Source organism: Triturus cristatus, chromosome 1_1, assembly GCF_964204655.1.
Source record: "Triturus cristatus chromosome 1_1, aTriCri1.1, whole genome shotgun sequence".
Taxonomy (NCBI): domain Eukaryota; kingdom Metazoa; phylum Chordata; class Amphibia; order Caudata; family Salamandridae; genus Triturus; species Triturus cristatus.
In genome coordinates this window covers 11,855,823-11,878,199 of record NC_140579.1, presented here as the reverse complement: position 1 = coordinate 11,878,199, position 22,377 = coordinate 11,855,823, and the positions used below count along the sequence as shown (strand labels likewise).

General features: G+C 44.9%; 1 protein-coding gene across 4 annotated transcripts in view; it reads right to left on the bottom strand.

Annotated features, from left to right (window-relative positions):
* Positions 1 to 22,377, bottom strand: part of COASY (Coenzyme A synthase) — a 133,445-nt gene that overhangs the window by 20,688 nt on the left and 90,380 nt on the right. For all 4 annotated transcript variants that reach the window (XM_085620390.1, XM_085621150.1, XM_085620535.1 and 1 more), the window contains exons 7-8: positions 19,921 to 20,005; positions 12,587 to 12,684 (exon numbers count right to left, since the gene is read on the bottom strand). In XM_085620390.1, the coding sequence (XP_085476516.1) occupies positions 12,587 to 12,684; positions 19,921 to 20,005 (183 nt within the window). The remainder of the gene's footprint in view (positions 1 to 12,586; positions 12,685 to 19,920; positions 20,006 to 22,377) is intronic.

The window sequence follows — 22,377 nt, the reverse complement described above, 5'->3', positions numbered from 1 at the left end:
GGAGAGAAGACAGGTTTCACCTTCTTCAGTAAGAAATACGGTCATTCTTCAAGAATAGACTATATACTAGCTGATAGGTCTGTCTTGGAGAGTGTCCTTGATATCTCGATTCTACCTACCATCCTCTCGGACCATGCACCCATATTCTTTTCATTTTCATGTTCAGGAGGAAGGAGAACCCCCGGTCCCAGATGGACATTAAAACGGTCAATGCTTTCTAACATAGATATTATTAATGCCCTTAAATCCTCCACAGTAGACTATTTTCAACTTAATTTAGGTTCTACATCTTTAGATTTTGTTTGGGATGCTTTTAAAGCAAACATACGAGGGCAGTTGCATAGTTTGATTAGCTCAAAAAATAGAGAAGAAAAATCAATCTTTAAAAACCTGGAATATAACATAAGTAAGTTGGAGGACGAAAGGATGAATAACCCCCAGTACTCAAATGAAAAAATGATACAAATAAATAAAGATCTTGAACATCTACGGCAGGTCTATAGAGGTAAATTAGAGACTAAAATTAAGGCACAGTGGTCCGTCCAAAACATGCAACATTTTGAATATGGAGAAAAAGCGGGAGCTATCTTAGCCTGGAAAGCAAGAGCAGACCGCGCCAAAAATAATATAAGTGAGCTAATAACAGACGAGAGTGGGGAGAGCTCAGGAAAATGGGAGGATATGCAGAGATGTCTTGTGTCCCTGTTTTCAGACCTATATAGAGAGGAGTCTATCCCTAATGCAGATAGCATTCAGAAGTGGTTACAAAACAAAGAACTACCTACGTTAACTGAAAGCAGTCGACTCACTATAGATGCCCCTATAACTGAGTTAGAAGTAAAACTGTATATTAGTAAGATCAAGAATAATAAAGCTGCAGGGACAGATGCCCTTCCAGGTGAAATATATAAAATATTACAAAATGAGTTAGTCCCTGGGATGTGTGCATTATTTAATTCAATATATAATCTAAGTGGTAGAGTTCCAAACTCCTGGAAAGAAGCTACCATTGTTCTTGTACTAAAACCAGGGAAAGATCCTCGGAAAGCAGACTCATACAGACCAATCTCCCTGCTAAATGCTGATTATAAGATCTTTATGAGCATACTCGCAGGGAGATTGGTCAAGGTAATCCACCTCTTGATAAACGGGGACCAAAAGGGCTTTATCCCTGGTAGATATATTCAGGATCAGACTCTCCAATTAATGGGTAGTATCGACCTAGCGATAGCAAGGTCGGAGCCCCTGGCTATTGCTGCATTCGATGCAGCTAAAGCCTTCGATCGCGTTTGTTGGACCTTTTTATGGGAACTCCTGAAAACAATGGGCTTGGGTCCAATTTTTACTCAGACTTTGATTAATTGCTACCAGGGGGCCTCTGCTACAATTCTACTAAATGGCATGTTAACATCCAGCTTTCCAATAACTAGAGGGACAAGGCAGGGGTGTCCAATCTCGCCCCTGTTGTTCGATTTGTACATAGAGCCCTTGGCTCAAGCCATACGTCTAGAAGAGTCAATTACTCCCTTCAGTGTTAATTTATACAGCAGCAAGGTAGCCCTCTATGCAGATGACCTACTTATATATACTAATAACCCAAGTGAGGCACTCCCCAGAGTAGAATCAATCATGGATGAATATGGTGTCTTTTCAGGGTATCTTACCAATTCAACTAAAACGGAGGTGATGTGCTGGAACGTCGAGAATTGGACTGGCCGTATTAGTAAGGAATTTAGATACCTAGGGGTAACTATAGTGAGCAATTTAGAGGATATTCCGAGGGTTAATCTGAAAAAAGTGTCAAATGAGGTTGATCATCTATTCTTAAGATGGAAGAACTTACCCCTAACTATATACGGAAGGGTTAACCTGGTAAAAATGGTAATCTTGCCTAAACTAACTTATCTATTCAGTACTATCCCTCTCAGTTTTTCTAACAAAGATATTAGTAAAATTCAAGGCAAGATTGGCAGCTTTATTTGGTCCAATAAAACCACGAGGCTCTCATGGAAGAAGCTAAGGCGAAAACTTTTGAAGGGAGGTCTTGGCCTTCCCGATTTGCTTTTGTATTCTTATTCATTCCAATTCAAAAATGTTCGGACACTACTCACCTCCCCGGGAGATTCAAACTGGGGGATGATTCTGAAGGAAATGGCTACTTTTGAAGGTGGAGGAAGGGGTTTCCTATACAAATTCGGAGCCCCGAGGTTCTTCAAAAAGGTGCGCTTGAAGATACTAAAAGCTGCCCTAAATGGGTGGTATAAAATCAGGAAAATGTGGGGAATCTCATACTACTCAGAGTTTGCCCCAATCTGGGATTCCCCAGGTATCCCCGCCTGTCTGAAAGATAGCCTTGCTAAACCCATAAAAGATGCAGGTCTTACGATCTGGGCTGACCTCATTTCTCCAGAAGGTGTCCATCCTTGGGAGGTGTTAAAGTCCCGAATTGGTTGCTCTCTTTCAAAGTTCAAATATTTACAACTGGTTTCCTGGTTTTCCGCTGAGAGAGAACATATAGGTGGAAATTGGGATATTGAGTCTCTTTTCCAAAATACAAATCTTATCAAAAAAGAGGCCGGCTTTTGGTATAAAAGTCTTTTGGAAAATGTTACAACTGAGTCTCCCTCACAACAGATGGTTTGGAACCTGTCAGCCCTGGATAATGTTGCAGAAGAGCTATACGAATCCTCATTGGCTATACTATACAAATCCATCAAACCTGCCTCGTTAAAAAAAAACCATTTCTATGTCATAAACCGGTTGTATTATACCCCAAAGAAAATAGCCAAGTTTGCTCCCCTAGTTTCTGCAAAATGCCCAAGATGTGAATTCTCTCCGGCCGATGATTTACATATCTTTTTTGACTGTCTGATATTGAGGCCCTTTTGGCAGCAAGTAGAATATGCGCTCCAAGCCATTTTCAAAGCTAAGATCAACTTGAGCCCCTCGATAGTAATTTTTGGAATTGATAAGGATTTGATAGACTGGATGTCTGCAAAACAGAAAGGTCTGATTATGTATTTAATCCTTATAGCTAGAAGGGAGATATGCCGGCTATGGAAAGATCCATCACCTCCACTGTACGAAAAATGGCTGCGGACTTCTTTTAGTACTGCCCGATTAGATCTTGGTCATTTTGATGGTATGGAAACTAGCACGTGGTCACCTCTTTTAAGCTGGGGAAGAGATTTGAGATTGATTTAATACCCCCAGGTCCTATGATTACACCTAGCTTCAGAAGAAGCCGACCTGGGTAGGTCTATAGCTAATGCATAATGCAGATGCCACAGGGAGCTCAGGATCATAGTTGGCTTACTGCTCTTTATTGCAGGTGCTATATGGTGAGATGAGGACAAAAAAAAAAAAAAAAAAAAAAAAAAAGAGGTATTTGGGTCCGATGGGGATGGATTTGTAGGCGTGGGTGAGTAGCTTGAAGGTTACTCTCTCATTGATTGGAGCCAGTGGACATCTTGTAGGTGCCGGGTCGTGTGCTCATGTTGTAGGGTTCGGAGGTCGAGTCGGGCTGCGGTGTTCTGGCTGGTTTGGAGCTCGTGTAGCAGGGGTTTGTTGATTCCGGCGTAGAGGGTGTTACTGTAGTCCAGTCTGCTGGTTACGAGTAATCGGTCTGTAGCTGTCAGGGTTCAGCGGGTCCAAGTTTGTTTTCTTCAGTAAAGTGCGTACGTATGACTTTTTGAGTTCTTCTGGAAATATTCCAGTAGTTAAGGAACCATTGATGATTTTTCTTACTGGAGTGGCAGCAGAGGTTGTTAGAAGAATACTCTAGAAGGTTTGGGGTGGACATGGGTCAGAAGGGCTGGCGGCAGGCCTGCTTGCTTTTATCAGGTCCATATATTCCTCATGTGAAATGTGTTGGAAGGAACGGAGGGGTTGAGTTAGATTGTTCTTGGATTGCTGTTTTGTAAAAGGGTTAGTGCTTGTACTTTGTTTCTGTTTTAAGTAGGAGTCCAACGTGTCTGCTTTGTCCGTGTAATGACTTGCCAGTTTGTCGGTGAAATCTTGAATAATGGGATGAGTTCCTTGTAGGCAATTTGATTTACGAAATTCATTGAGTATTTTATAGAATTATTTGCACATTTAGCATTTTGAATTCTGTCGGAATAGTACTTTTTCTTTGCTTTTTTGATAGCTGACTTGCATAATCTGTTAATTTTCTGTAGGTGAAGTTGGTCTTGTTTGTTTTTGTTTTGAGCCAGGCATGTTGCAGCTTTCTAATTTGTAGTTTTATATCTTTTATCTCGGTATTTCTCCAAGGTGCTTGTTTTCTTTTGTTCTGTTGTATGGTTTTATGTGGTATCAGGATATCAAAAGCTTTGTGTAGCCAATCATATAGTTTTTTAACAGAATTTATTGTTTCCAGATCTGTAGTGGATGTTAGTTGTGTTTCTAAGTGTTCCAAATTGAGTTTGTTCCACGGTCGATAGGTGGATGGATGTAAGGTGGTTTTAGGTGAGTCGCTTAGTGTTGTTTTATGTTTGAAAGCAGGCAATTGGTGGTCTGACCATGTGACTGGAGTTAAAGTTTGAAAGGTAACTAGTTCGGAATTAGCAAAAATGACATCTAGGATATGTCCAGTGGCATGTGTGGGTTTGTGGACAATCTGATGCAGGTCAGTGCATCTAGGCCAGTGATTATTGTTTTTGGATGGGTCATATTGGGTTTGTCAAACCAAATGTTGAGGTCGCCCAGAACGCATAGGTTGGAGTGTATTGTTATCAGGTTTGAAACTGTGTCTAGAAGTGCGTTTGGGAATGTTGCCTTGCTAGGTGGAGGTCTGTAAAGGAGCAGGAAGTTACAGGAGGAAGACGGTGTAGGATTGCTTCTTGTTAGAAGAGCCTCACAATTCTTTATGGAAATGTCGTCAACTTCAGTGATATGTAATGTTTCTTAAACACAACAGCTAAACCACCTCCTTTTCTGCCTATACAATTTTCGGTGATCATTTGATAGCCTAGAGGAATGGCTTCATGCAGGACTGGAGGCATATCATCCGTAGCCCAGGAGCTCTGGATACCACACTTTCCATGCACAATCCAGTGCCACTGGGATGACTTGGGTCTAGTCGAACCTGGTCTTTTTATGAACTCGAGTCAGAAGAAGCATCAATGGGAAAGCATATAGGACTCTGCAGTTCCACTCTAAGCTGAATGCCTCTCCTAGCGAGAGATGCACAGAACTGCTGACATTACGTATTCTCGGCGGTGGTTAATAGATTGAGCCAACGTACTCCCCGGACAAACCAGAGGCGTCGTGCCTCCTGGCATAGGACCCACAGCCACACTCTACCCTGTTTAAATATCGCTTGGTGGTGTTGTCAATAAGGACCTGTACGGCCTCCTCTTGATAAGACGAAAGGTTGGCATTCAACGTCAGGGGAATGGCATGAAGCCCAGGAGGTCGATATGAAGCTGTGCCTCAGCCTCTCGCAGGTGGACGCCCCAACCCAGTAGTGACATATCAGTCACTACTGTCAGCTCTGAGTGGAGTAGGGAGAGTGGTCTGACACGTACCCAATTGTGGTCCAATAACCACCGATACTGATTTCGCAGTCTCGTCCAAAACCTGAACATGGTAGGAGAAATCATGTTGATGTAGGGCCTACTGAGACTTCAGATCCCACTGCAGAGCCCGCATATGCCACTAGCATCCTTGACTGACAAGATACAGGAAGCCATCAGTCTCAGCAGCCTCAGAGTCGACGTCACTGAGATCCAGGAGAGAGGCTGAGAGATCAGGCTGATAGCGTGAATGTCCTCCACTCTTCTTTTTATGGGAAAGGCATGAAACCGAACCATGTCTAGAATGGCTTTGATGAAGGGCAGCATCTAAGAAGGAGTCAGGTGTGCCTTAGACACGCTGATAGTAAAACCCGAAAATGATCGGAGGTTTGCTGTAGTCTGAAGGTGGTTGACGACTGCCTGGGGCGAGCTCGCCTTCAGCAGTCAGTTGTTGAGGTAGGAGAAGACTTGAACCCCCAACCTCTGAACGTTTGCTGAGACCACTGCCATCACCTTTGTGAACACCAGAAGTGCGCTGGTGCGACCAAAGGGGAGCTCAGCATAATGAAAATGCTCCTGTCCCACCACGAAACACAGGTAGCGCCATTGGGCCTGCAGGCCAGGTATATGGAACTAGGCGCCCTTCAGATCTAACACCACCATCCATTGTTGAGGGCAGATAAGACCTGGGCCAGTGTGAGCATCTTGAATGTTTGCTTCTGGAGTAAGGCATTGAAATGGTGCAGGTCTAGAATGGGAAAAAGGCCTCATCCATCTTTGGCACCAAAAAGTAGCTGGAATAAAATTCACAACCTATTTCTGGCAAAGGGATCCTTTTAATAGCCCTTTTTTTGCCAAAAAGGCATGCACTTTCTGCTGTAAAACAGACAGATGGTCCTCTGATGGTGATCTGAAATAATGGCAGCTGTGTTTACACCATGAATAAAGGCAGTGCTATGGGAGGTGCTGGTGAGATCTAAGTTTTGTTTGCCACCCCGTGGCGGCCGATTGAAGGTGGAGGTGGTGCATTGAAAGGTTGTTTACAAAAGCGCCCCCATTAATGGCGGCCGTGCCCCTTACCTTACGACTCGTCTGAAGAAAGCCGTGCTGATAAAAATGCCTCATACAGCAGCACAACCCCCCTCTGTGACCGAGGGGGAGTGAAAGCAGAGACGGTGGGGTGGAGGAGCATAAGAATCACACAGCGTGCTCAAAAGTCTCCAATTACAAAGGCAGCTACAGCGTGAAAAACAGATGGCACACTGCACTTCAATTAAAAGAAGTGCAAGCAGAGCGAAATAACACTGTAGTTAGGCGCCGCTGTATCGGGACTACACGGATGTTAGCAAATGGCTAACAGAAAGTGAGAAAACAAGAACACTACCACAAGTAAGCCAATAGCAAGGGGGAAAACAGATTACATTAAGTTTAGGACAACATACAGATTACTTTATGTCTTGCTGAGACAGCGCATGCGTCGCATGCGCTGCCAAAGCGAGACTTAAAAAGCACATCAAAATGAAAAAACCTCCTTCTCATCTGGTGCACTTAACAACGCTAAAATCGTCCCAAAGAACTCTTTAATCTCATTAGACCACAGACATCAAAGACCCCCTCAACTGCAGTGCAGGCTTCCAAAGACCTATGCGAGAGCTTTGCCAATTTTTTTAATGACAAAATCACCAAGATTGAGCTCTCCCTGGATGGCCACCTCCGCCCACCCAATGAAAGCCCGCCCCCCTGCAAAGAAGACAACGACCCACCCAGGCACTCCCCCAACAACTGGAAATCGTTCAAACCCACCTCCAAAACAGAAATCATCTCATTGATTCCCGGATCCAATTCCTCGTCACACATTGAGGACCCGATCCTAGCTAACCTGGCCAAAAAGCTCACCCTCGCCCCTTCTGGACAAAGATTATAAACAGCTCCCTGAAAACTGGCATCATGCCAGACGGTCTCAAAATCGGCCAAGTCACACCACTACTGAAAAAAACGGGCTCTGACCTCAATAACTTCAGGCCTGTCTCCAATCTCCAAATCTTAGCCAAAATACTTGAAAAATGTGTTCTCCTTCAACTCACCCATCACATGGACACCAACCTCCTTCTAGACCCTCATCAATCGGGTTTCAGAAAAGGGTGCAGCACAGAGACAGCGATCCTGAATGTCATAGATGATGTCTACAAATCACTCGATTAAGACCGATGCTGTCTACTCAAACTCCTCGACCTATCGGCAGCCTTCGACACGGTAGACCACAAACTGCTCATCAAAGTACTCCGAGTAAGGGTTGGAACAGAAGAGGTGGTTCTACAATGGTTTATCTCCTTTCTGCATAAACGCTCCCAAAGAATAAAAATCAAAAACTTCACGTCTGACCTACGCATTCATAAGCAGAGGCGTCCCACAAGGATCAGTTCTCTCACCCTCACTGTTCAATATCTACATGGAGCCCCTCAGCACACTCAAAGCCAACTTCCCCTTCCATCTCTATGCAGACGACACCCAGATATATCTAGAAACTTCCTCCATTGGTGACATTCAAAAAACTTAATGACACTCTAAGTGAAGTCCAACACTGGCTATCCCACAACCACCTGAAACTCAGACAAGATAAAATCGAAATCCTACCATATCCAACAGCGAGCAGACCCCCCAAATCACAGAATGGCTAAAAACCATGGATGCTCTCAACTGCAATCTCATCCCAGCCGACTCCGTAAAATCACGGGGAATCACTCTGGACCCTAACCTAGATATGGTTAAACATATCAAGACCACCGCAAAGAGTGTCTTCTTCAACCTAAGACTACTGAACAAAATAAAACCCTTCATCACTCCCAATGACCTTAAACAGGCCACACAATCCCTGGTTCTGTCCAGTTTGGATTACGGGAACGCTACCCTCAAAGGCACGGCAAAATCTCACCTAGACCCCCTCAGATCAACTCTAAATGCAGCAGCCAGAATGGTCCCTGGAGTAAAGCAATACAAACACATCTCCCCAGCTCTCAGAGACTTAAAATGGCTCCCAATCGAAATGCGAGCCAGCTTCAGAACTACTCGTCTCACACACAAAGCTCTGCACACGGGCAAACCTGCCTACCTGGCCTCCAAACTCAACAAAGATGGGCAGACAAGAAATCTCAGGAGCACTAACATTAAACTTCTCATCCCTCCGAAAACTCGCAAACAAAAAACTCTAACACGCTCCTTCTCTAGAAATGCACCCAAAATTTGTAACGCCATCCCAGTCCATATCAGGACTAACCCATCCTTCAAAAAATTCAAAAGCCAACTCAAAGACCTCTTCCTCAACCAAACTCTTCCGAAAGGATAGCTGACGCATAACGCGGAATCTTGCACACTGGAGAGTACAGTTACTGTGATAAGAATGACTTTTACAGCACCTACCTCTTGATTCACTCCTCTGTCCCCTCCGCCCTCCCTGAACAGGACTCGTTGCGAATCAATGTGTTTACTACTGCTATACTTTGTATTAAAAATTGCAAATGACAAATGTTGTAAAGCTATCCTCGGGTCTGGCCAGAGCTATAGAAAAAACTAAAATAAATAAAATAAAGCACTGCGGTTATGCAATAAGACAGATAAAACCCCTATATGAAAAATAGTGGGGCACTCCGGCATGTCCATTGGAAGCACAACAGGTCCAGGGAACGAGGTAGGCATGGACTAAAGGATGTAGGCGAGGACGGAGTAGCCGTCTTGGTTCATTCCCTGTTCTTGACCGAGGGTGATGGATGAGTGTACATTGAGGAGCCATTTCTTTCATCTAGAAAAGTTTGCAAGTCTCTGGGTTCGCTAAAAATGTGTTGTCTGCCATCCACCTGGATTCTGAATTTTTCGGGGGCGATGAAAGAAAATTGTAGGTTGAAGTTTTTAAGCATGAGACAAAGAGCAAGGAAGCCCTTTCTGATCTCGATTGTTGATTTGGAGTAATCTTGTGAAATAAAGATTTTTTGACCTTTCCACAATATATGGTTGTTCTTGGAACACAACTGAGGCTTAATTCTGTGTGTTGGTACCTTAGAGGGTGGCAGACAATCTGGCGAATGTTGTTTTTGTTGGGAGACTTAAATTAAGGCACACAATGTGCTCTCTCCAGTTCAAACTCCTTTTTAAAGGAGATGCCTTTCATTTGTGGAATCCATCTCTCTAGAAAGGAGATGCAAGAATCTGATGAATCCTCTGAACCCTCTGGCAGGACACAATATGCAGGTTCCTCCCTACGATTCCTATCTTCCAATTCTGCCACATCTCTCTGAAGGCCTCTTACTGTGCCTCGACTTACCTGAATGCGAGGACTTAGACCCCGAAGAGCGGTGATGGGTGCAGCTCTGCGACCGGTCCCTCAACCTCCTCCTCGACCGGGACCGTGAGCAGCGCGGAGCAGACTGCAGGAACTCGAGCAGCTTGCGGGACCGCTCCCGCCTAGCCTTCGAAGTCAAGGCCCGGCAGTCGAGGCACGACTCGGCATCGTGGTCGGCCCCAAGGCAATAGAGGCACCGGCAGTGGTGATCCGTGACCGACATCAGTCGGTGACAGGCGTCACAAGCTTTGAAGCCAGGCATCCCTACCGGCACCAGAGTCGAGGTCGATTGGAAATGGAACCAAAAGAGTTCAAAAAAGTTTAGTCAAAAAAGGACTAAAAGGGTTTATGCTCTTCCCGGATAGGCGCTTACTGGCGCGGAAAAAAGAAGAACTAACGTCAGCGCGTGAGGGCGGCGTCTAAGTACTCCGACGACGTAATTCCGGCGCTCACAACGCCGACGACGGACGCTGAGCCGCAGACGACGCCTAGTGACGCGCAAGGGTATTGCTGACGAAAAATCTTTCCCGATCCAGCCTGACGCCTGGGGATATTCTAAGGTGAGGAATCTAACGAACGTGTTTCTTTCAGATCTGTAGTTTCTGTATATCTCTGATTGAGAGGGCAGTTTTGCCTTCAAAGGCACAGATTTGTGTCTCCACATCAGTCGCTCTGGCATTAACGTTGTTATATCAGATCTGATAGCACATAGTTCCTGCTGCATCATATTAGTGTTCATTTTGGTGGATTTTGCCAGGTCATGCACTTTTCAGTTTTTTAAGAATCAGCTCCATGGTATTTTTTATCTCAGACTTTCCTTTACTGGGTGAATCAGGTAGTAATGGTTCCAGTTTGTTGCATTTGTTAGTTGGTTGGTTTGGCCTCTTTGTCCGCCATGGTGATAGATGAAATGCATGAATTAAGCTCAGCCACTGGTAATTGCCCCGAGCCGCATATCAGTCTTCTGTTATTTTGCCCACCATCGCATCTCAATTTGGACCCTGCCATGTGAAAACCAGACTTCACTCTTCTCCAATGAGAACAGTCAGGTCCTCCCTGACCTGGAACACGAGAGACTCAGGACCGGTTTTGCCCTTATTAGGGCTCATCATTCGGGTATAGCTTGGTTCTAGTGACACACTGTGCATGGGACCCACAGCTGGGCATACCTGTCCTACTTAGGGCGATACCCTGAAATATCAAATACAAATGATGGATGGAATGCTTGAATTAACCTCCATCACTGGTAATTGCTCCATCAGTGCTTCAATACTTTGCACACCATGGCACCTCAGCGTGGACCTAGACATATGCAAATCAGTCTTGTCCTTAACTCCTGTGGGAACAGTTCAGCCCAAACTGTCTGGCCAGATCCTCCCTGAACTAAACCAAAGCAACCTAGGAGGCAGTGGCATACTATATACGAGGTATTTGTCATTATATGAGTCCAGCTATGGCGGAGTTTCGACATGCCACCTTTTGGCACTGGAGAGCTAGTAGTAGAGGAAACACACGTCCAGGTCAAGCCTGTGGATATTCAAAAGGCGAGGAAACTGCAGAAAGAAGTATTCATCAGAATCCCACCTCACTCCATGAAGAAAGTTCTCCATGCTGCATCTCGCCAAATGGAAAGTCTCAGGAAATGAGACAGACTTGCACACACCTCCCTCTCTAAAGTAATCTATTGGCTGCATCTGAAGGAGCGTATCTCTTGTAAAATATACTATGTCATCAAGAAGGAAGCCCTCAACAAGATCCAACTTTACAAACCTTCCCCCATCACGATTTCTGGTGGCACAAGCATTCCCTAAACTGCAATATTTCATGACTATAAAATTGTAAAGTGCTAAGAAAAGATCAGGCAGCATGTCTTCTTCTGGAATGCCCCAAAGATCTAGAACATCACAGGACAGTGCATACGAGCCACCACCCAACTATCATCTTTCGGAGTAGAAGATTCCCCTCTTCGCATGACTTCTTTACACACCACATCTCGTTGCTTTCTGAACTCCATGAAGCCACTGCGACCCTACAATGGTCCCCTCTATACCGAATACTTTCTGTCCCTTTCTGATTGGACAGCGTTCCATTGCCTTGCAGTGAAGTACATTAAATACATACATTTAAACACACACAATGCTATCTCCACCTCCATCCCACCTCCTGAAAATAGCAATCAACCTCCAAAGCTGAACAGCAACACCTACATATCAAGAGTCAACTCACTAGTGCTGTATTTTTCTCACTATCACACATACGTCTCACATGTCACTGCCTGAACAATCCATATAAGTACAATCAGACCCACCGAGACCAACGATACACACAACAAACTTGGTTGAAAGTAATGTGAAAACATGACAGAGCTTAATGCCACTGACAGCATGGGCACAATAAACAGCACACAGTACAGCATTTCTGCCCCTCTATGCCACACAGGAAGCCCTGCTTTAGAGAACATGACTAAGTAAGATGTCATGGCTCCTTGAATCCATACAAACATAGAAAGGCCCAGGGAATTCAGAAAAGTGGCACCCACAATTCCCAAACATGAATAGCACTGACGGTCTCAGTAGCAGGAGCGTTAGGGGGTGCTGTAATAGCACCAAATCCTGCCACCATATCTTCAAGGTCCCCGAAAGAACTGAATCTTCAGCTGTGGTCAGTATCTTGGAGGGGTGCATTCTGATCAAATCAAACACTGCACATTTACTGTTATTCTCATTTAAATAAATACCTCTTTCTCTGGAATGATGGTGACCCACACCTCATGGACCATATCTGTCCACCCAGCTTCCAACAGAACAGCAGCATCGATTACACAGACAGTGGCCCCTGCAGGAAACATATACACAAAAAAACTGTGGAGAATGAACAAAAATATGAACATTGACGTAGTACATACACTTAACGCAGGATTAGTCCAGATCTAGAATAAACTAGTTTGATAGAGTGGAGCAGTCCAAGCCAAGAAGGGGATAAGAAAGAAAGCTTCCCTTGTGTCAGATTTCAAAGTACCCAAAGACAGAAAAGTGCATGCCAAACCTGACTCAGATAGGGGTATCAGACATTTTTTGAAACCAAAAGGTGGCTTTATTTTCACTTTCTCCTTCACCCACTCCAATTTTAGTGAACAAGCTTATTTTTAGGTTTGGCTTGGTACATTTTTTACAACTCAGCAGTTCTTACCATTCCAGTTAGCTTGTGTATGGTGGATTGATTTGTACATCTTTACCAGTCAAAGAGAGTCCATGTAATAAAAAAAATATATATATTTTGAAAACTGTGTAAAGAAAGGAGTTTCTTCTACGAACCTTTATTGATTTGCTTTATGGGGATTTCATTGGATAGACATGATCTAGTGCTGTATGGTTAATAGCTTACAGTACGTGGAGGAAAATGGTCGAGGTAGTTTTTTCTTTTACAAGATAGTTTGGAAAAATAGAAAACAATTCACCACTCGAGATTTGAAACAAATTCAAAAGTCAGAAGAACAAAAGTTACTTACCTGTAAACTGTGGTTCTCCAGTATTGGTGTCTTTCATAGATTCACATGCTTGAATATTCCCCGTTGTCGAAGTGGGAGTCCCACGGTACATAATATAGCAATATAGTAATAACATAAGCCTAATAGGCATAAAAGAAAGAAAAACCATAGAGTTTTCATGGATATACAACTTGTCACCTCTATAACATATCACTGTCGTTATGTTCTAGGCCAAATCCAGCCAATCAGGTGTCCGCACCCTCTAGAACCCTCTCCCCAGAGACTCAGGCTCTCAGATTTTCGTAGCACAAGAGTAACATATAGTGATCTGATTCTCGGGCGTCTAAGACTCCATCTGCGCAGTTTTTACCTCAGAAACTGCCTCTCTCGCCGACGAGCTCTTCAACGCTTCCTCTGTCGACGAGAGCTGCCGTCCCCGCATCTACATCGACGACCTCGGCATCTATGTCTATGAAGCCAACTATGATCATGTCGTCGGCGTCTTCACCGTCGACGCTGGTATCAGTTAAGGTGAGACCCATTTCATCGACGCTACCCTTAACTTCTTCGTCGACGGCTATCAAGCATAAGAAGAAGCAGACGTCGTCGACGGGTGCTTCGTCGTCGAAGGGTGCTTCGTCGTCGACGATGGCTTCGTCGGCGGCGGGAACTTCGTCGTCGACGAGTGCTTCTTCGTCGGCGGTGGCCTTGTCGTCGACGGTAGCCTTGTCGTCGACGGTAGCTTTTGTTGTCGGCGATGACTTCGTCGTCGACGGTGACTTCGTCGTCGACGGTGGCTTCGTCGTCGACGGTGGCTTCGTCATCAACAGCAGTTCAACGGCGAATTTCAGCACCAGCAACGATGGCTACGACTCCCAACTCTGGATTTGCTACCATTAGAGACTTCAAACTCTCTGCTTCAACGCCGGCACTCGTCTCTGGATACCCTGATACCACTTAAAACACCTGTGCAGCCTCCTGAAGTGCTGTTTTCATCTGACAATGAGGAATACGAGGATGACGGATTTCGGGCTGCTCGCAGTCCTTCAGAACTTTTAATTAAATGTCAGGACTCAGATGATGATAAGGAGGACTTGCAACAAGATGATTTCTCATCTTATGACACGCATCCAGTTCAGGAACCTCCTATGGCACAATTGCCTTTAAGTCTGATTTCCAATTTACAGTACATGCTGGATGATTATAAAGGCACTCCAATACTGGAGAAATGTAATTTCCATAAGTAACACCAGCATTAAATGCGATTGTCAATCAAAGCATTAATGGGTTGCAATGCATTAGTTCCAAAAACATTGGTAGTGCATAAAGTATTAACAGTGCTCTCAGCGTGACGAAAGAAGGATGGGGCAATGGTAGTGAGTTGGTAGGTGAGGGACAGGGTAAAGGTGTAGTGACAAAGACACAGTTACAATTATGTACACGATGACCTTCCAGCCTAATACCGGTCAGTTTGTTCCCATATATACATTGCTCATAGATACGTTTTTGATTAGATTCTCCCAATCTATGAGTTTGTAGATGTTTAAGTGAAATGGTCTACGTTTCGACCCCAGCAGGATGGAGGATGGAGTTTCTTACAGACCCCGTTTTGATTCACTCCGTTTTCGCATCGGGAGATGGACGACCCCGTATGCGAGGAGAGCTGCAGAAGTGAGCGCACTACCCTTCGGTCTCTTATATATGTGCTGGAATAACTCCGCCGAGACATGAATTTTATTAAACAACATGTCTCCCTTTAGATTTTCAGGAGCCCTTTGAGAGCCCAGTAAGGATTGTACGTTGCCCGTCCTTCCTTATACAAGTAGGTGATAATGCTTTCACCTACCAGACTTTTCACCACTGATACCTACTTTACCATTTGCACTGAACCAAAATTAATTATTCATAGGTGCTCACCTGTAGAACTGTCCTGACGAAGACCCCGAAGTGAGGACACTACTCACCGTCCATCCTGCTGGGGTCGAAACGTAGACCATTTTACTTAAACATCTACAAACTCATAGATTGGAAGAATTGGAACAGTCTTCAGCCATAATTAATACTCAGTCCTAAATAGAGGCAGGGATGCTGCAACACACTGGCGGATCTTGCACTGTCCCTGCTAGGATGCGTGGTGGTGCTCCAACTGGTTGAGTTCCCCAAGTTTATAGTCATGTCCTCCAGAATACACCCAACTGGCTTCCACCAGATGTTTTCAAAAAGATGGAGGCAGAAGTCCGGACGCTACTATGGGATCGATAAAAGCACTTAGGATAGCCCTGGTCACTCTAGCTAAGTGAATATATGAAGATATAGCCCTCCCGTACATACAAAAATATTACTGGTCTGTCCAGATGACCGTCGTTAATGACTGGGGTTTTGCTTCCTTAGAGGAACCATCAATCGGAGTGGATAGCCATTGAGCCAAGGGGTCCTCGGCTACCCTGTATCGAAAGGGGACACAGGGAGACCATGCCGCAATACATGCAAACAATACTGAAAGGTTTGGGATAGAAAGAGATTATTACGAAAGAAACATCACTGTGAGAGAGTGATGTGTTAAATGAGATGGGAGGGCTTTTGGGATTTTACACGAGACATATTATGCATTAGTAAAATAAAAGATGCATGGGGAGCAGATGGAATGCTCACTTGGAAACAGTTGCAAAGAGAATATGATTTGGCTGGCAAAGAGCTATACAAACGGAGACATGTTCTCAGTAAACATATACCAAGTAAAACACCAGTGGCACATTCAGCCGCGTTGGAAGATAGGAGACTGCTTGAAACCCTCCATCAGAAGGCAATATCCACCGTAAATAAAGAATGGCAAACTATGAAGGGGACCCACGGGCGACTTTAAAGACCCACTGGGAAGAAACGTGGGATGCTTTCAGGAAAGCGGATTGGAGACGGCCATTACTTCTCCAAGGGAAGTCGCAATAAAACAAGGATTCTGCTCAGTTCGGTTGAAACCGCTGTACAGGGCTTCGTTAACTAGGACACTTTGGGTATGGTCAAGCACGTAGCTATTGCCACACAATCCAGGACTACTCTGCCATGCAGCCCTTCTAGAGGGGGGAGATGTTGTGCCTCAATTACATTGTTGCAAAAAAGGTACCAACTGGCCCAAAACTATACATCCTAGATACCTGGTGAGAAACAAGTGTTGAATAGGTACAGAAAGATATTCTTCGGACATGGTCTTATGGTATCGAAATGAAATATTTCTGATCGTGGGTTCCACCGGGGTACCTCAGTTGCACCCATGGGATTTGCCCTTGCGCATGTTAGCCAAAAAAAGTATATGAGAAGCAGGGATGCCTAAAAATACCCAGGACAAGATACAGACATCCTGCCTGGAAAACACACAAAGGACTGGCTATAGGATAATAGGTTAATGCATACGAACATGCTATGCGTTGCCTGGGAGGGAGTGGTGTAATAATAATGCTATGTGTCACCTGGGAGTGAGTGGTGTAATAATAATGCTATGTGTCGCCCTGGGAGGGAGCATTGTAATAATAATGCTATGCGTTGCCTGGGAGGGAGTGGTGTAATAATAATGCTATGTGTCGCCTGGGAGGGAGTGGTGTAATATTAATGCTATGTGTCGCCCTGGGAGGGAGTGGTGTAATAATAATGCTTTGTGTTGCCTGGGAGGGAGTGGTGTAATAATAATGTTATGTGTCGCCCTGGGAGGGAGTGGTGTAATAATAATGCTATGTGTCGCCTGGGAGGGAGTGGTGTAATAATAATGCTATGTGTCGCCTGGGAGGGAGTGGTGTAATAATAATGCTATGTGTCGCCTGGGAGGGAGTGGTGTAATATTAATGCTATGTGTCGCCCTGGGAGGGAGTGGTGTAATAATAATGCTTTGTGTTGCCTGGGAGGGAGTGGTGTAATAATAATGCTATGTGTCGCCCTGGGAGGGAGTGGTGTAATAATAATGTTATGTGTCGCCCTGGGAGGGAGTGGTGTAATAATAATGCTATGTGTCGCCTGGGAGGGAGTGGTGTAATAATAATGCTGTGTGTCGCCTGGGAGGGAGTGGTGTAATAATAATGCTATGTGTCGCCTGGGAGGGAGTGGTGTAATAATAATGCTATGTGTCGCCTGGGAGGGAGTGGTGTAATAATAATGCTATGTGTCGCCCTGGGAGGGAGTGGTGTTACAATAATGCTATGTGTCGCCCTGGGGGGGGGGGGGGGGGGGGGGGGGAGTGGTGTAATAATAATGCTATGTGTCGCCTGGGAGGGAGCGGTGTAATAATAATGCTACGTTTCGCCTGGGTGGGAGCGGTGTAATAATAATGCTATGTGTCGCCCTGGGAGGGAGCGGTGTAATAATAATGCTATGTGTCGCCTGGGAGGGAGCGGTGTAATAATAATGCTATGTGTCGCCCTGGGAGGGAGCGGTGTAATAATAATGCTATGTGTCGCCCTGGGAGGGAGCGGTGTAATAATAATGCTATGTGTCGCCTGGGAGGGAGCGGTGTAATAATAATGCTATGTGTCGCCCTGGGAGGGAGTGGTGTAATAATAATGCTATGTGTCGCCCTGGGAGGGAGTGGTGTAATAATAATGCTATGTGTCGCCCTGGGAGGGAGTGGTGTAATAATAATGCTATGTGTCGCCCTGGGAGGGAGCGGTGTAATAATAATGCTATGTGTCGCCTGGGAGGGAGCGGTGTAATAATAATGCTATGTGTCGCCCTGGGAGGGAGCGGTGTAATAATAATGCTATGTGTCGCCTGGGAGGGAGCGGTGTAATAATAATGCTATGTGTCGCCTGGGAGGGAGCGGTGTAATAATAATGCTATGTGTCGCCTGGGAGGGAGCGGTGTAATAATAATGCTATGTGTCGCCCTGGGAGGGAGAGGTGTAATAAAAATGCTATGTGTCGCCCTGGGAGGGAGTGGTGTAATAATAATGCTATGTGTCGCCCTGGGAGGGAGCGGTGTAATAATAATGCTATGTGTCGCCTGGGAGGGAGTGGTGTAATAATAATGCTATGTGTCGCCTGGGAGGGAGTGGTGTAATAATAATGCTATGTGTCGCCTGGGAGGGAGTGGTGTAATAATAATGCTATGTGTCGCCCTGGGAGGGAGTGGTGTTATGTGTCGCCTGGGAGGGAGCGGTGTAATAATAATGCTATGTGTCGCCCTGGGAGGGAGCGGTGTAATAATAATGCTATGTGTCGCCCTGGGAGGGAGTGGTGGAATAATAATTCTATGTGTCGACCTGGGAGGGAGCGGTGTAATAATAATGCTATGTGTCGCCCTGGGAGGGAGTGGTGTAATAATAATTCTATGTGTCGCCTGGGAGGGAGCGGTGTAATAATAATGCTATGTGTCGCCCTGGGAGGGAGCGGTGTAATAATAATGCTATGTGTCGCCTGGGAGGGAGTGGTGTAATAATAATGGTATGTGTCGCCTGGGAGGGAGTGGTGTAATAATAATGCTATGTGTCGCCCTGGGAGGGAGTGGTGTAATAATAATGCTATGTGTCGCCCTGGGAGGGAGTGGTGTAATAATAATGGTATGTGTCGCCTGGGAGGGAGTGGTGTAATAATAATGCTATGTGTCGCCCTGGGAGGGAGTGGTGTTATGTGTCGCCTGGGAGGGAGTGGTGTAATAATAATGCTATGTGTCGCCTGGGAGGGAGTGGTGTAATAATAATGAGGGGAAAAAGGAGCCAAGTTGTTTCCTACTGTAATACAACGATTTACTCTCATGTGCAACACTGTGCACCATACTGTGCACTCAAAGGGTTTGCAATTGTTTTCTTTATTAATTTAAAATACATTTTAAAAAAAGAAGGTGGGAAATGTCTGCGTGAAGCCCTCGGTTATCAAGAATTCCAAATGGATTTTTGTCGGGTAAATTCTCGTCTGCGCGGTTATTCCCAATTCTGAGGGGATCTTACTCGAAATTGCAAGAGTTCTATGCAGGGCCTTCAGCTGCCAGAAATCCCTGCACAGCATTCCTCACAAGGTTTGATCGTACTGCTGCGATGCTTCCCCGAAGCTGCAGGCCTGCCACCCCCGCGAATCTCTCGCCCCTCACAGGCTAGCCTTCTCAAACCACTAGCAGCCCCCCCGCCTCTTGTAGACTAACAATCACAAGCTACTGTAAACACTTTCATCCTCCTCCACTCCTACCAGAAGCACCCTGGAGCTTCCCACACCCTAGCAGCAAAGTCAGCAGGCCTGGCTGAGAACTGAAACTGCCCCTTCAAAGACTGATGACTGTGAGGCACAGTAGATGGACGAGTGGGTGAATGCATGAGTGCACCAAGGGTTGGATGAGTAGATACCAGAGGGCATGGACGATGAACGACTGAGCACATGCACAGGTATATGGGAGGCTGCATGGATTAACGCAAGACCTATTGGCTTTGCCAAAACTAGTTTTCAATGTGGGCCCGACAGATGACACAGACCAGAGCACTATACTTCAGACAAAATAAAAAGTTCCTAGTTCATTCAGTCTGCTGAAGGCCATTCACAAGGTGGGCGATTATCCCCAAGCTTCTGCTGCCACCCTGTGTCGAATGTTAGTACTGCGCCACACACAAGGTTTACCTCGAGCTGCTGCAGCCGCGATCTGCTGCTTGGCCAGGGCGGCGATGGCAGGCCAGACAATGTCCGTCAGGCGCTTCAGCTGCGTCTGCAAACAAAAGGCATCTCAGCAACAGGCTTATTCAAACATAAAACGGAGAAAATACGGAACGTGGACATACAGAGGCTTTGGATAGAACCCATCACATTTACACAGATATGAGATTGTCCTAGGAACATTTATTTGCAATGCTCAAACACCAGTCCCTCGGGGTGACACGATCTCTGGTCACGATCTCAGTTCAGTCCTCTAAAAGTACCGGACATTAGCTTCAGCACATCACGATCCGCGACAGCAAAACTGGTCTGCAAACACCTTTTTAGTTCTCTCAAACGAAAGCACACAAGTGTGTCACCCCCACCGCCAACAAACATTGGGGCATATTAACAAGGAACAGGGAAAATTAACGCTAAGGGCGCTTAGTGTTAATTTTTTTAACGCCCGCTATCGCTGGATAATATCGCCTGGTTATCGCGTTATTAACAACGCTAACCGCCTAGGCGATAAAAAATCCAGCAATAGCGGCATTTTGGGAGGTTATCGCTGGAAATGCAGCGATAAAACTGCAAGGATAGGGATATCCTAGTTGAGAGCCCATGGTGGACTTAGCCATGTAATCCACCTCCCATTGGATTACATGGCTAAGTCTGAAAATTAGCAGATGTAAAAAAGCAGCGTTAACCGCGGTTAGAGCTGCTTTTTTGTCTCTAACAGGGTTAGCGTGAAGCTTGATAATGGGAGAAATGTCGCTTAGCGACATTTCTCTTATTATTTTGCTCTGGAACGCCCCCTTTGCATCTCATTAGAGATGCAAAGGGAAGCGTAGTGAAAAAGTTTGCTAACATGCGATTTTGCATGTTAGCACCCTGTTGTTGATAGGGCGATATTTTTATCTCCGCTTCTTTGGCTTTTAAAGCCAAAAAAGCAGAGATAAAGCCCTTGTTAATATGCCCCATTGCTGTTCCAGAGGAACGTAGCTTGACCCAAGGTTACTCAAGTCTCAGTGGCAACTCGGTCTATTGACCCCCACCCCTCCCCCTACACCCGGCTAAAGTCACTAAACAACATTTGGGGGCTAGTAATGACAGTGACGGGAACAGCAACAAATACTGTGTACGAAGCAGAACTTCTAGTTGGCAAAATCAACAGTAATTTCTAATACTGAAAAGGCCGAAGGAAGCGCCTGGCCATGCAGATAATGGCGACGAGGATGCGGTCTTCCTTGAGGTAAGAGCAGCCACCATGTGCAGTACAATAGTGTCTCCTGCACAAGCAGGAGGACATTTCACTACAGAGCTATCTCCAGGGAGTAGTGTCTCCCAAAGTGTTTACTGTGCATATCTAAACTCCAGGGACGGATAAAAGGGGGTGGCCTCTTTTTTACTTCCCAGCTATTACAGCTCCCGACCAGTGTGAAGAGCAGCATTTCTTCACGGATTTTCCTGCTGTGGTTTCACCTTTCTGCAAGCAATATTTTCCTGCATATCTGTTTTTAAAGTCCTTCAATTTTCCTTGTGGGACTGTATCATTTCTGTTTATCTGTTATTCTAAGTCTGTTTGCTCATAATCATTTCTGAACCAGCAGCCCATTCACAGAGGTAAATTTACAAGTGCAGATTTATTACAAGGACATTTACGCTTACATTTTTAATAACATTTTCTTCTTTTGGCCATTTATCATCAACAAGCATAAACTTATTCAAAAGTGTAGACATGTCACCAGTCCCTAAATGCAGGGGGCGGAGCTTGCTCTAGGATAGTAAAGTTACTAATTGTAACTTTGCACAAATGGGCAGAAGTCTTCACCACCGGAGGGGCGGGGGGGGCGATATCCCTATATTAAATTATACGGAAACATTCATTAGACTCAAAGAATACTAAAAATATGCATTTTAAAAAGCAGAACAAAATAAAACAGCTACAGCACTAGTAGATTATTTTTAATGAAATATCTAATTATTTTTATTTATTAAATTGCATCAAAATAAAATTATTTATTATGTAGTAAAAATTCTTAAATGTTATGTATAGAATGAATATACATTGACTGTGTTTTTCTAAAAATGTAACTTATATCAGATCAGTCAACGGCGAGCACATGCAACGCCTGCATCTTATAACAAACAGAGTAAATTCGCTAGTCTGGATAGAACAGTAGTTAGTATTCGCTAAAACTCGTTTTTGTTCCTAAACACAAGTGCAGAGAGATGCATTTAACCTTTCCTTCCCGTGCATGATATTGTCATACCTTAGGCAAAGCTTATATTCATTCTACTCTTAATTTCCTTTGCTTTCTTCTGGCTTTCCAGTTTCCTTACCCACTCAATATTGTAGGTATAAGACCCAAAAACCTTTTTGGGGTGATTCTGAGGGAGTAGTAGCTCACTCTACGTGTCTGAGTGTTGCGGTATCGCATATCT